Source organism: Anoplophora glabripennis, unplaced genomic scaffold (assembly GCF_000390285.2).
Source record: "Anoplophora glabripennis isolate ALB-LARVAE unplaced genomic scaffold, Agla_2.0 scaffold130, whole genome shotgun sequence".
NCBI classification, from domain to species: Eukaryota; Metazoa; Arthropoda; class Insecta; order Coleoptera; family Cerambycidae; genus Anoplophora; species Anoplophora glabripennis.
Window position 1 is genome coordinate 394,946 of NW_019416297.1, and position 15,510 is coordinate 410,455.

The 15,510-nt window shown below is 31.8% G+C and overlaps 1 protein-coding gene across 1 annotated transcript in view; it reads left to right on the top strand.

Annotated features, from left to right (window-relative positions):
• Nucleotides 1-10,370: 10,370 nt before the first annotated feature.
• LOC108904188 (neuronal acetylcholine receptor subunit alpha-5-like) overlaps nucleotides 10,371-15,510 on the top strand; it is a 31,276-nt gene continuing 26,136 nt past the window's right edge. The window contains exons 1-4 of the mRNA XM_018706639.1: nucleotides 10,371-10,458; nucleotides 13,126-13,295; nucleotides 13,358-13,402; nucleotides 13,455-13,564. Coding sequence (XP_018562155.1) covers nucleotides 10,410-10,458; nucleotides 13,126-13,295; nucleotides 13,358-13,402; nucleotides 13,455-13,564 — 374 coding nt within the window. The 5' untranslated portion in view covers nucleotides 10,371-10,409. The remainder of the gene's footprint in view (nucleotides 10,459-13,125; nucleotides 13,296-13,357; nucleotides 13,403-13,454; nucleotides 13,565-15,510) is intronic.

A 15,510-nucleotide genomic window follows, 5' to 3' on the forward strand; every position in this document is an offset into this window, starting at 1 on the left:
TGCCAAGTTACTGCGTCAGCGACCGAATCTGGTACATACTGTCATCCTCTTAGTTGTTCAATTGATAGATAAATTGAAAAACTACCAATTCATATTATTATTGAAACTGGTAGTCATAACCCATTACATACGTTGTGGTAGAATCGCTAGAAGAGCACTCACTGAAGATCAAGTAATCTTGAGAATTTTCGAAAGAAAAATAAAGTGTTAAAATAAGCATCTAACGAATTGCGGTTTTCCAGAATATCAAATATCTACTTGACCATGTCCAAAATATACAACGTTTAATAACTGAAAATGCTCTTTTAGAAGCCTTGATACCTAGAATTCCACTAAATAATGGTCAGCCACCATCAACAAAATCAGGAATTTATTTACTCTCTTTAATAGTGATGGGAATAATCGAATGAATTAAATAATCGAGAGGTTACCGTTCGAATTAATTTTATAATCGAATGATATATAATCGAAAATCCACTTCGAAAATATCCGACCTATCCCAAATTATATGCGAAACATGTTGACGCTAGGTAAATGAATGACTCGCGGATTGCGGCATTTCTTCGTTGTCAGTTGAGTGGTTCAGCAGCAAGTGTTTAAATGTAGTCGCCGCCTAAAGGATCCATTGTTAGGGTTTTTGAAAAAAAAATTATTACATAGAAAACATAATTTTTGTATTATTTTAATTCATATGAATTCCTATCCTCGCTAAATAAAGCTCCTTTCTAAACCGCCCTTCAAAACCGTGCGATGCCACTCATAAAATTACTGCACATCTTTTTTATGCGGTGATATTCGATTGTCTCATCCATCCTCTCGGCCGTCTTATCTGGAGGTTTTGTCACAGCTTATACAGCTCTTCAACTGACTTGGCAGGAACGGTTAGCGTCGATTCCGTCGCGCAGCGTTTATGCCCCGCCTTCCAGCGAAAAAGACGGCTTTGGCGTTCGTTCAGGCGAGTAACGACAACGGGTAGTAATAATTGCAATCATATAGTCCAATTAACTAAGCCTTTAAATCGAAATTTTGCCAACTTGGCTGAATTTTTGATATGAGTTAGTTTAAGGTATATTATAACAATAAGTGAGAGTAATTTTTTGTTCAACCCCCGGCCAAGGGTGGAAAAAGATAAAACAAAGTGCTTTTTCAAGATAACTCAAAAAGGGTAAGAGCTAGAAAAAAAAGTTTTTCATGAAAGTTGTAAAGCAGACAATTCTACATAAAAATGGCCTCTTAACTTTTTCTTGTACTATTACAATTAACAGAGTTAGGGAGGCTAGAAGTTAAGGGAAGATTTCAGAAATTTAAAAAAAATCATAACAAACAGAAAAATGATTGAATTTTGTAATTTTTTTTTCAATCTGCTCTAAAATATGTAACTTTTCTTTTCAGAGAAATAGATATATTTTTTAATTTTTAATAAGAAAGTTATAACAAAAAATCAAATTTTTAATCGTTAATTTTAATGATTTAACAAAATTAAATTTCTGAAATCTTCCCTTAACTTCTAGCCTCCCTAACTCTGTTAATTTTAATAGTACAAGAAAAAGCTAAGAGACCATTTTTATGTAGAATTGTAGAACTTTTTTTTCTAGCTCTTACCCTTTGTGAGTTATCTTGAAAAAGCCCTTTGTTTTATCTTTTTCCACCCTTGGCCGGGGGTTGAACAAAAAATTACTCTCACTTATTGTTATAATAAACCTTAAACTAACTCATATCAAAAATTCAGCCAAGTTGACAAAATTTCGATTTAAAGGCTTAGTTAATTGGACTAATAGGCGTGGGTATAATTTCGTTGATTTATTTTTATTTTATATAATAATGAAAATGAAGATACCTTATTTGGACAATTGCAAATGCCAAACGATAACTTTGTTGAGCTCATTTATAACACTGATAAGATATTTCAAGATAATTTTGAACAATTATCCACATAAAATAACATTTGTAGCACATTTCTTGAATTAATTAAAAGACTACCTTTTAGTCATTCTTTTCCGAAAGAATTTGTACTAATATAAGTTATATTTAAGGTTAAGAATTTATTATACGTTATAAACCAAAATTTTAGGAACATTCAAAAAATAAACTTATAATAATGGAGAAATCTGTAATGATTATATTTTTAATACTATATATTATGTTATTATATTTTTTTGTATATTATACAGGGGTAGAACTATATAAGAAAAAATCTGAACTCACCATTAAAATCGCCATGTTGGATAATGCCTAGATACAAAATTTCGTGAGGCTATCTTAAAATACAAATGAGTTATAACGAAAAATAGAAAATCGACATTTTCACTTTTTTCGAGATATCTCAGAAACTATCGAAGATATTTTGGATTTGTTTTCACCAAAACACTCACCCCATAATTGTGCAACTTTTTTGTAATTTGTGCCACCCTGTATGACTAACGGTTTCCGATATCCCTGTAGTCTCCCTTTAAATAGTTCTAACCCTGTATTGTAGGTATGTTTTATAATATGTATAAGTATTAGTCCATCAGGCTGTATCGTTGCTCCCGCTAGGAATATGATTCTCATTAGATTTTTTTTCATAATCTTACTAAAAAAATGACTCTTGAATCATATCCGCATATTGCCAGACGTTACTAATGGTCAAAAATTGTTTAAACAATTTTTTTAAACAAATTCGTAATTTTCGATTTTTTCGCTCGAAATACATTTTTATAGGCTTTTTGGGGTATCCTGAACAAAAAAGTTCATATGCAACTTTTCTCTAAAATCTACCATTTTCGAGATATTAACGATTTTTTGTTCGAAAAAAACACGATTTTAACAATTTTCTTCTCTAAGGATTACGTCAGTAAACAGGAGCTTACAACAAGGAATTTTAATTACTCTTCAAGTTTTCTTTTAATAATCCGTATTAACTCCAAGTACAAAACTTATTACCTATCTAAAATACCCATTTTCTGCTTTTAATCGAAACACTTGCGCTCTCGCTCGAGCAGTGAGTTTGCGTTATTCGGTGATGTCGAGTGACGATTGACGTTAATAACGCTGTGGCCACTGTTATTCGTCTCTAATAATCGAATGAATCTATATGATCACTCGAGATATCTCGAGAGATTTTCATAATCGATATAATTGATAATTTTCATTCGAGTAGTCCCATCACTACTATAGTATGTATTGACAAGGCCAATTTTATGGGGCAGGCATGGTTTACAAAAATCCGCATGCCATCATTGACAGCCATAACCAGAAATGTTTCTAAGGCTGATATTGTGACTATTTGCTGGCTCCATTCTATCTGTCTTGTTAGAAAACTGTCTTCAGGAGTACCTGCATATTTTAGTGCTCATGTGTGAGAATATTTCCAAATGAATTTTTCTGATGGATAGGAAGAGGAGATAATGCACCGTTGCAGTCACCTGACTTGAATACTGTTGTTTTTTGTCAATGGGAATACACAAAATGTCTAGTTTATGCAATCCCTGTTGATAAAGAAGATTAACTAAGAATGTAAATTGTAAATGCATTTAATTTGATCAGAAATAATCAATTAATTTTTCAACAGGCTGGATTTAATTTTTGGAGAGATTGAGGGCATTCATTGACCCAGAAAGAGATCAATTTGAACAATTTTATAAGATTTGTTTTGTTTTCTGTTTAGTTTCGGTTACTTCAGAAACTTATTCAGAAAAGAAATTGGTTGTATTCTTAAAAACAAACTTGCCCTGTAAAAAATGTATGTAAATAATATTTGAGATTAAGGTTACCCGCACAATTTGTAAATTTATTAGGAAAATAAATAGTTTATGTATTTATATTACTTCTTGGCCTTCTTGGGCTGGTTTTTTTCATTATTTTTATTATGTTTTCTTCCCAAAAAAAGAGATGTAAAAACTACCTTTATAATTGCATCTTTAAAGGTCATCTAAACAGCGTGTTTAAGAAGACAGGGTTATTGGAACTTTTAGTCATTTCCATTGATCTACAATAATCACCCAATGTTTTTAATATATTTCACTGCATTTTATACAAAAAATGTATCAAAATAATCTTGTATATAGTATTAGGTTCATTTAATACAAATAAATAACATCTGCTTCAGTTATGTTAGGTATATGATGTACGTATTGCAAGATTAATTGACCTTATTTTAATCACTTTAATTCGTATTTAAAATTTGGCCTGTTATTTCCGAAATACCCAGTAGAATTAGAAATACAGGAAAAATTAAACGGTGTTTTGTTGTAAGAAAAATGTATAAATATATCCAAATGAAAATATAATGCTCTCGGAAATTATACTAATTCTGAATTTGGTATGAAGCCTAGATAACTTTCATATTGGTTAGTTTGGGACACTTCTACGTTAGAAAATAACTTTTTAAAATTTTTTCCAGTTATATTTTAATTTTGAAACTTGCATGATATGATACCTAGAAATTATATCTACATTAATGTAGAAAAAAAAAACGGTATAATGTGGAATAAGAAATGATAATACTTGACAAGTTTATTATTATTTTAGGTTTTAATAATTTGTAGTAGATTATTATTTATTATGGTGACATGGAGTTGGTATCAATTATTTACTGGCTATAATTTATATGCCTTCAGTGGAAAAATATTAAACAGATTACGTGAAATTTGATATAAAGGCGTTCTTGGCACCAACTGAATATTTCAATCTGTACTTGCTGACCAAAGGACAACTTGGTACGTGCTTGTTTAAAATTTCGTATAGATAGAAAAAATGCTTATTATTAACATTTGTTTTTAAAACACAAATTCATATAGTTTTACCTTTTACGCTTCCTTTTCAATTTACAAATATAATAACAATAAATTCATAACATAAAATATGGATAGAGTATAGAGGTTTAGGCCTAATATTTTGACCTTAATTTACTTTAGATACCAATTTCTTAACCAATTGCAGTATTTATAATGTTAACCTAGAGAACAGTTTTTTTTGTTAAACAAAAAATCTCTTCTTCCTCGGTCTCAACTCAATTTAATATCAGTTGCTTGCGGTAAACGATAACAGAAAAATGCTCGTCCACATCGTGTTCAACAATATTTTAAGTCTTATGCTGTGTTTTAGATGGTAATGGTAATTGTAGAAATAAATAACCATGAAAAGCGTGTTTAAATGAAACCACTAGCAACTAGGGTTACCAGATCTATTTCATGACAAACCCGGAGACATGACCCGTTTGTATAATTGACGCCTAAAAAAAAGGTTCTGCAATTGCAATCGGACAAATCGATGTCTAAAAAAAAAGGACACAATTAGGAAATATATACTTTGTGACCCGGGGAAATGGAATTCGGGGGTAGGGCGTTGTATAATTGATGTCTACAAAAAAAGAAAACAAAACAAAAAAAACAGCCCGAAGATGAACCATCAAAATCCGAAGACTCCGGGTCAAACCCGGATATCTGGCAAGCCTACTAGCAACACGCCACCTCACTCCTTGCGACAAAAGTGTGTACAAATATTTTTCCATAATTTTATGTGTTTGGTGTCAGGTACACTTCTGGCCCATGGCAACTCACATGTGGCAATGGCGATACCAAATTCTCGGATGTATATCAGGAACGTGTTGGTGCATGTACCTTCTGCCCCCGTGACAGTCTATTTTATATAATAGATACCTACGAGTGTGAAATGAAAATTAAACATGTAAAGAAAAATGCAAGAAATAGGAAAAGAATTGAAAATTATTTCAGTCAAGTTGTTATAATTTATAAAAAAGCTCTCAAATATTAACAATTTACAAATCTTAATTAGTACTTACCACCCTTTTTTAAATTGCATATGTAGACAATAGCATGCCATTACTATTGAATCTACCATTACATGTTGAACTTCAAAAAAGTTTGTAAAGACCGTCTTGCAGCTAAAGTTCCGGAAAAGTGTTCCGATACCTGTCTTGCTCCAGATAATCTGTAATTACATAATTATTTTCTTTGTTTCATCTCCATTAAGTGTGTTTTTGACTGTACGAGCAAAGCAAATACGGTTTTAAAGAAAATGCATCTTCTCCAACAATGACTTGAGGTAGGGGTATAGGTATTCAATTCACGATTGCAATGGCGATGGTAATCACTAAGGCTGTCAGAGAAAGCCGCAATTCAATGGCGTACCAAGTGGGTCAAGCGAGACATGCGCGAGCCGCTGCCTTAAAGTGCATTTCACGTTCACATCACGTTGGTATATTGTTATCTTCGTTATCTTGCGGATGTCGCGTAATTAATTCCTATCCGTTGATGTTTGTGGTGGTGTATTGTAGACAATTTAATTTGTTGCTCTCTAATAAATAATGCGTACGCGTCTATGCCTGCGGCTCAGTTCTGACAGCCTTAATAATCACTTTTATAAATTTGGTCTATTTAAATTTTAAAACGCGCATTATAATCGGCGTTGGATACCAATCCACTCAACACCAAATCCATCAACCCTACACGCTCTGATACATACCTACGTCGTGTTTGAAAAAAAAATCATGCAAATAATTAAATTGTTTTTTATTCATTCAAAAATACAAAAATATCGATTTCGATTCAACTCCACTTCCCTAATAAGAAGTGGATCTTGTTTGTGGAAGGGCGAAATGGGCGGTGACTATTAGACGTCTTCATTATAGCCATCTTTCCCTATCGCACGGATTTCTATGACTTTCTTTATCGCTCTCACGTAACGGCCGATGAACCATGGGGACTTTCCGACTCTGTATATTGGTGTATATTTAGTTCTACTATATCCAGCATGCATATCTTAAAAAAAGTCGCTTGTAATGACTACTTTATTGTACATATATTGTTTTCCTGAGAAATTACTTAAATAGCTCTTTTGGTGCTTATGTCACTTTGCGTGATCACCGACCAAATCTAACTGATACCAACAAAATCTTGCTTTTTATACTAGTGACGCAGCCAGAGAAAATTTATGGGGAATCAGAATGAGTAAGTGAAATGTATGAAAAATAGACTTATACAATACCAAAAAGTAAGATTTTTAAGATGAATCGGAAATATATTGTCCAAAATAGGGCACACCTGTTCTAAAGATATCCTAGGATATCCAGAGGGACATCCCTCTTATGTATGGTTCTGAGTATGTCTAGCCATAGGACGGATGTTCGAGAGATATCTTGTTTCAAATCAGGACATCCTTCTTATGTCCCACCGTATGTCCATTGAGGATGTTTGAATATTATAAGGGATATATTTTGGATGACTGGGCGATTTATTTTCATTTTTCACTATCTGGGTAGGTATCAAACGTATTTAAGTATAATGAAGTTGAACTAGATGATTGAATTCGCCCTTCTGAATATACAGGGTGGTCCGAATTTTATGCAGGAAACTTCGAGGGTAGATAGATCACTTTAAAATAGTAGGTGTTTGCCTGATAAACATAGGTCTGGAACTGCCTCGTTTTAGAGATACAGAGTGTTGAAGTTTTTTGCTTATATCTCCGGAATCTATTAACCGATTTCAATAAAATTTAGTACATATAATGTATGATAGTAGGCCTTATATTTCCTAAAATATGAGCTCTAAAGATACAACCAGTGGTGTACAACTGGACAGGGTCATCCCCTTTTTTATAAAAAAAACCTACGCCACTGTATTTTTTTACACGCTATTGTGAAGGATTTATATTCTATTGCACAAAATACGTAAAAAAGGTATCTTGAATTTTTTCCCTAAAGTTCACCGTTCTCGAGTTATTCATACCAACACAACCCCCTTGTAGCAGACACTTCTAACCATAATATTATAAGAATATTTATGTTTATGCTTAAAAGTAAGTGCAATTTGTAAGCATATCAACAAAATTCTTTACACTCGTTGCTTTCATCTTTTTGGATTAAAACGATATTTGGAAAATCACGACGGAGTAATAAAAGGCACAGAAATTACATTTTAAGAGTATTTGACGACGATGTTTGGCTGAGTACACGAAGAACGTCTCGGCAAGTTGGGGTGAGTAAATCGAAAATTTGAAAAGTTCTACATAAGGATGGCAGAAATCCGTACCTGTGCAAAATTTACTTCCGGGAGCTGCAGAGACACGCCTGAATTTTTATCAGAATTCTTACTAGAAATACTTTGGACCGATGAGGCTGCGTTCACAAAGCGAGGGGTAGTGAATTTTCACAATTTGCATATTTGGTCACAAGAAAATCCTCATGAAATTCGGACAAAATCTTTTCAAAACGAATTTTCTGTGAAAGTATGGCTCGGAATAATTCACAATAAAGTATGTGGACTTTTCTTCTTGCCACTCCATTTGAATTCCCAGCCATTTATAAACCATCTATTTGAATTATTAGAGTATGTTCCATTAAATATACAACAAAATACTGGATACAAATGGATGGTGCTCCTTGAGGAGAATAATACAAGAATGGCTTAATGAAAATTATATGGGGTGATGGATAGGCAGAAGACCAAATACCAATGTCAACCATAATGTTGAACAGGATCCAGTGTCTCGACCAGCCAGATCGCCAGATCTAAACCCCCTGGATTTCCATGTTTGGGATTACCTATCTGAAAAGTAAAGTTTACTCCAGTAGATACTAGACTACAACTACTGTAGCGAATAGAACGCGGGTGTAATGAATTAAAAGAAAACCATCACATGTTAGCTTCAATTAGTTCCATTAACAGAAAATGTCAGAAATGTATGGATGTGGGTGATTCGCATTTTGAACAATTGCTGTAAATACGTAACGTTAATTTGGTTTCTTGTTTAGTTGTTGCTGCTTGGTAAATGTATTTTTATTATTATTTTGATAAATTATTCTTGTTTGTAAAGATTAGGCCTCCAGGGAAAACTAAAATACACCAGGAACACTACCTCACAGGTGATATGGAAAGAATGTTGTTGATGTGCTTATAAATTACACTTACTTTTAAGCATAAACATAAATATGCTTGTAACGTTGTGGTTTGAAGTGTCTACCACAAGGGGTATTGGTATGAATAACTTGAAAATGGTGAATCTTAGGGAAAAAATTCAAGTTACCTTTTTTACATAGTTAGTGCATTAGAATATAAATCCGTTACAATAACTTGTAAAAAATACAATGGCGTTGGTTTTTTTTTATAAAAAGGGAGGTGACCCCTGTCCAGTTGTACACCACTGGTTGAACCTTTAGGGATCATATTTTAGGAAATACAAGGTCTACTATCATACATTATATGTACCAAATTTTATTGAGATCGGTTAATAGATTCCGGAGACACAAATAAGAAATTATTTTTTTTAACAACTTCAACACCCTGTATCTCTAAGACGAGACCGTTCCAGACCTATGTTTATAAGGCAAACTCCTATTATTTTAAAGCGATCTATTTGTCCTCGAAGTTTCCTGCATAAAATTCGGACCACCCTGTATATCAACGGAATTTCCGGATACCCTGTATATTATGCTATTTGTATGAGCAAAACAGAGCAGTACTTTATTCATTTGATGTCAAATATCAGTAATAACAATAAGTAATAGATGTTCTGGTATTTTGAATATACATTAAAAAATTGTTAATTTTAACAATTTTAATTATTTTCTCTATTTGTTTCACATAGGCATTTTTAGTCGATTATAACGCCCCAAAATGCTTCGAAATGTTCGTTCGGAAGTAGAACAATGATTTTATTATTGTATGGAAGCGGAGGGAAACCAATTTGAACACAACAAAATAACATTCTTTCATTCATTGATAGTTTGTCCTATTCTTGATGATTTTATTGTCATATCCAAACCAAATTCCGATATTTTTCAGGTGTGAAGTTGTAATTGAAATGCTCTGTATGTCTAGTCTTAGGAACAGCCACCTGTGTACGTGAGTTTGAGAGATTTCATCTATTAAAAAAGGAATCATATTCAATTTAGATTCAATTAGATTTTATGGCTCTTGAACTCATAAGATGCACTATTCAGAAGATATTTAAAAACTATTACAATATTATGGGAGGTTTCCATCTACGATTCTTTGATGAAGAATCTTAACAAATGAGAGATGTAAAATAAAACTTGTCATTAGGTACGCCCCTTGCACCCTCCACAACCGCCCATTAGCAGCGGCGTATGTGGAACTGGCGCCCATTATTTTAATTTTTAAAAATTACTTAAAATATTTTTTTTGTTTACTTGATCTAGTTTTTCAGTTTACCTCCAAATGTACTAAAATGACTAAGTGTAAAATTACTGTTGTGTTGGAAGTTCTATGTGAAGCTTAGATTTAATATTTGTATTATTATATTGTTTGCCGCTGTTTTTTAATGAATAGAATAGAGCCATTATAAATATGGCTTATCGAAATGGGGCATTAGGGTGTTAATCATTGACGTATCAAATTACCTGATACATAAGTTCATTTACCATTAAGTGATCAGTTGTAGTTGAAACCATGTGCTGTGTTACAAGATACATATTTTCTTTACTTATAATTTATATAGGTAAGTAGAATATTTTAATATTATTAATTAGTGCTTATTGCAATTTTATTACATAAAAATAAAAAGAAATATAGAAACAACTTTGTTGACTACTCATGGAAGTAATTAAAAATGTGTTGTATGGTCCAAAAATTAATAACTATCAATTTTGTTAAGCACATTTATTAAAACAATTAATAAAAATTTTTCATTTGACGGAATTTCATTTGTATTTTCTAGAAAATAATATGTATTTGTATTCTTTTTTTAATGAAAATAATTTATTGATTTATTGATGATAGTTAACTATAACTTCCATTATAATTTTGAAGTTTATTGACCTTTTTTATTTTATTGGGATAATAGAAGGCCTAGAAAGATAATTCTATCAACATATTTTCGCAGTTTAAGATATGACCTGGCGCCATCATACATAACTTTTATAATTATTTTTAAAACTAGCCTGGTTTACAAACTTGCATAGTAGTTGTCAATGGTTGAACAATTTTCGGGCTGGTTACAATATCGTCAGTTTAGGCTTCTTGACATTTCTTGAAACTGTTATTAATAATTGCAATTGTTATTACAATATTTGTGGCATTTACTTTTTTTGATTTAATACTAAACTTCAACAAAATTTATTAATTCGAAAATTATATAAGTATTCAGTATTTTAATGGAAATTGGATTTATGTAAAGATCTACCATGAAACATATTCGCAAAATAAAACCTAAACACATAATCTTTTTGATGTGGCAAGGAACCGTACGGATCGATTTTTTAAAATTTGGTTCGGGTGCCAAGTAGACAACACATCCTTCTACAGTAAAAATTAAGGAAAAAGTTTCTATGAATATGAGTGGATAAATACCTGCTCAGAGGTTATAACCATTTAAAGGATAGCACCTAAAAATTGTTCAATATATCTGAAACCGTGATAAAATAATCGAATTTGGAATTTACCATTGCTCTTATATTGCAGTTCTATTGGTGCATCCAAAACAAAAAAAAGTTAATATAGAATATATTTTATTGTGATATAATATTTCAGGCACCTATTATAGGTGTCTACATTATTTAACACTTAAATATGAAAAATTAAATTAAAGTTAAAAATAGATTTTTCAGGCGTTATTTAGAAAAAATATTTCATTTTAAAGTTTTGATCGTTTTCTTGTACCCTTATTTCTCTAACTAAATCGAATCTTTATTCTATTTATTTCTAAATAATCCTAACATAACAAAGAGATGTTAAGGAAAACAAGGCCTAATAAAATATTGCTTATTGCGCATCACACATTTTAATTCTAATTAATCGAAAATATACAATATTCACAATTTGCACCTTTTGCACCTTTGTATCCAGTATGCCCTGAGTATATTTTCGTCCTGTACTGACAACTCGAATAATAAAGGATGAGAATCTTGTTGAGTATAGTTTTCCAGTGGAGGAAAAATTGGCTTCATTTTTGAATACCTAGTTATAATTTGCATTAAATTGCAATATATTTAAGATGACATCCGTCTATTTAATGTAAAGGTTCGTTATTTTTTTAACTACTTTTGCTTCTTTGTATTATTTTTGACATGTCACTTGTCAACAGAAAAATTATGAAAATTTTGTGACCACAGAACTTCATTTTGAGTTAGCGATTTTACGTATTTGTATTACCTACTGTACGTATGTAAATTTGAAATATCATTGATATGGTAGATTATTAAAAATTTTGCATTAAAGACAAATTTATGTACCAGGTTTTAGGAAACTTTCTTGCGATTTTAAAATAATCTATAAAACAAATATAGGCTGTTGCATAAACCAAACTTTTCTTTTGTTTAATGGCACACCTTGTTTATTTGTCTTTTTTTTGGAATCTTTGAGAAGATATCATAATAAACTTCCAATTCCATTAAAAGTCGAAAAAAACAGTGAATATCATTTTGACATTGAATCGAGACTGACATGCTTCCTTGGGGCGTGGAGATCCTTTGTCAATCCATTGTGATGATTGAACTGTTGTTTCAATGTCATAACCGTAAACCCAACTTTCGTCTCCCGTTATGATTATTTGAATGAATGTTTCATCGTCATTCGTCATTGAATTTTTCAAGGAGTTGTTGACAAACATCCATACGATTTTCTTTCTGTTGTTCGGTCAACAAACGGAACAAATTTTGCTGCAACTCGATGCATGTTCAATTTTTCACTGAAAATTTCATAGCATGACCCATTTGAGATGCTAACCTCTTCTGCAATTTCTCTAACAGTTAATCGGCGATTTGCACGCACCAGATCTTTGACTTTGTTAAATAATAATTTAAGTTTTCATTGGTCTCTTCTAGCATTTTACCCCGAAATTTTGAACATATTGTAAAAAATTGTTTCACTTCAATCGTCAAGAACACCTATTTTGTTTCTTAAATATATATATATATCTTATATTTTCTTTGTCTGTTCAGAAAATTTTCCATGTTTTACTTAATTGTACTCTAGCAGTCCCAAAGATGGAAATATTTTCATTTAGTACATACCTGTACTCTGTAGGTTGGGGTGTACTGAAATTATACGGTTTTCTGTACTTCCCTTTTCTTTTTTAAGTTAATTATTAACTTATTTAAACTTAGTTACTTAAATTGTTTCTGATGTATTTAATTGATAATTCGATTTTTTATGACAAATATTTCAGCTCACTCAGAAGAACTACTAAGTGACTGCCCCACCAGCAGTTTATCCACTACATATGGAAAACTAAAAACTGCTATATTATGTGACTATGATGCTTATATTAGGCCCGTATCGAATCATCAAAATGCCACAGCTGTATATTTCAAATTAATTCTTAAATATTTCACATATGTAAGTACATGAGTACGTTTGAAAGACTGGTTTATAGTGCCCGTATGTCATTTTAATTTTAGGACGTAATCTATAGTACTCTGAGTCTAGATGCATGGATGAAAGTGGTAAATACTGATTTTATTAGCAAATATCACGAAATAATTCATATTCTTCTAGTATTGGATTGATCAACATCTAGTATGGAACCCTGACGATTATGATAATATATCTTCAATTTATTTGGAGACTTATGACATCTGGACTCCAGATCTTTCAATCTATAATAGGTTTGTAAAATACAGTAACAATTCGCAATTTAATATCTACAGATACCCTGACAGGATAATACTTGTTTTTTTTTAATAATTGACGATTTGGAAATTTAAAAAAAACATCCTAAATCTAAATCTAAATGCCTAAAAAAAATTGTTTTAAAAAAATTTTAAATTCTCTAAAATAAAATAATTATTCCACATCACAAAAAGGGGCAAAAATAAAAAAAATCTATATTTCTTGAATGAATCAAAATATCACACTTGATACGCTCCATATGAGATTTTAAATTACAGTTATTGTTGTTATTTTTTCACCGTAAGTAATTTCAATAATACGGGCACATAAAAAAGTGGTAGGTATGTCCCACGGATAAAACCTGTGCTATCCTATATATTTGGATTTGAGCCCCTCAAAAACCGAATCTGCGATGGGAAATGTTTTATCACCCTCCAGTTTCTTTTTTAAATTGCTAAAGGATCACCTCTAATAGGTGCATTCAATAAGTTTCTTCTTGGGGACAATTCTGAAGAGTCAACGTCATATTCATAGAGCTCATTACATACTTTGGAGATTTAAAGACAACCCTTTCAATCCTTCAGCTTCGAGTAAATATAGAAAAACCAATACCATAGTCATATCTTGGACATACGAAGACAAAATCAGTCCTGCAACCCCGCAGCTCTTGATGGATACCAAAAATACCCTACTTCTCGAAACTCCAAAATCTTTTACAACATTACATTCAGTTTCTCGTTGGCTTCGGACCTAGAGAAAGTCTCACTTCAATCATAGTATACTTGAAACCTGAAGGCAGTTACGGAGTCGAGAAAATTGATTCGATTCTAAAATTATACCTAATGTGATTTTGAATTATTATTTTACGGTAATTACTGTTAGGTGTTAAAAAGATATACTTATGTATGGAAAAAATACAGAGTTGATACAAAGCAAGCTTCTGACGTATAAGAAATGAATCATGGATAAAATAAAACAACACTTCATCAATAGTATATAATAATAATATAATAACATCTCTACCCCTCATTCTAACTACGAGAATTAGCCCAGAAGTCGGAGACTTGTGCGGGAGAGGAGGCGGCATATTATTATTATTATTAAGCAGGCCGCATTTGCGCCCAGGAATATAAATGAAGTTATTTATATATTTATACAAACACTAACAAATTACAATTTAACTGATAACTTAGTACAAATAAATGAAACTACAACTGAGATATGGTTAAATGTATTATGAATCGTAAAGTATGAATAATTTTTCCCCTTGTCTGATTATTACCTTACTAGATGTATGCATTCAACTAAATGTCAACTGTCTACAGTCAAAGAACAAATTATATACCACCTTTATATACCAATCTTTTTCCAGCTTTTGACGAGAACGGTCGTGTCCACGTGGCGTTAGCAAGTGTTAGGTAACAAGTAGATTAAAATATTTACATAGGGTGGGCCACCAGTAACGCCTCGGTCGCTAGTGACCAAACGGCAAATGTTACAGAAACTTGTTTAGGTGGGTATGTGTAGGTTGATTACGGCTACATTTTAAAAATATTTTGAGATTTACAGGGTGTCCAGGAAAAGCGTACCATATCAAAGTTATGTTTTTTTTAAATGGAACACCCTGTATTTTACTGCATTTTTGAAAGCAGCGTAAAAAAATAGGTGAACTTTATTAAAGGTTCTGCATACCTAGGACTTACAGTTTGTGAAAGATTTTACTTTAGTAAAATACAGGGTGTTCCATTTAAAAAAACATAACTTTGATATGGTACGCTTTTCCTGGACACCCTGTATATCTCAAAATATTTTTAAAATGTAGCCGTAATCAACCTACACATACCCACCTAAACAGGTTTCTGTAACATTTGCCGTTTGGTCACTAGCGACCGAGGCGTTACTGGTGGCCCACCCTGTATATATTAAAAATATTTATTAAAAT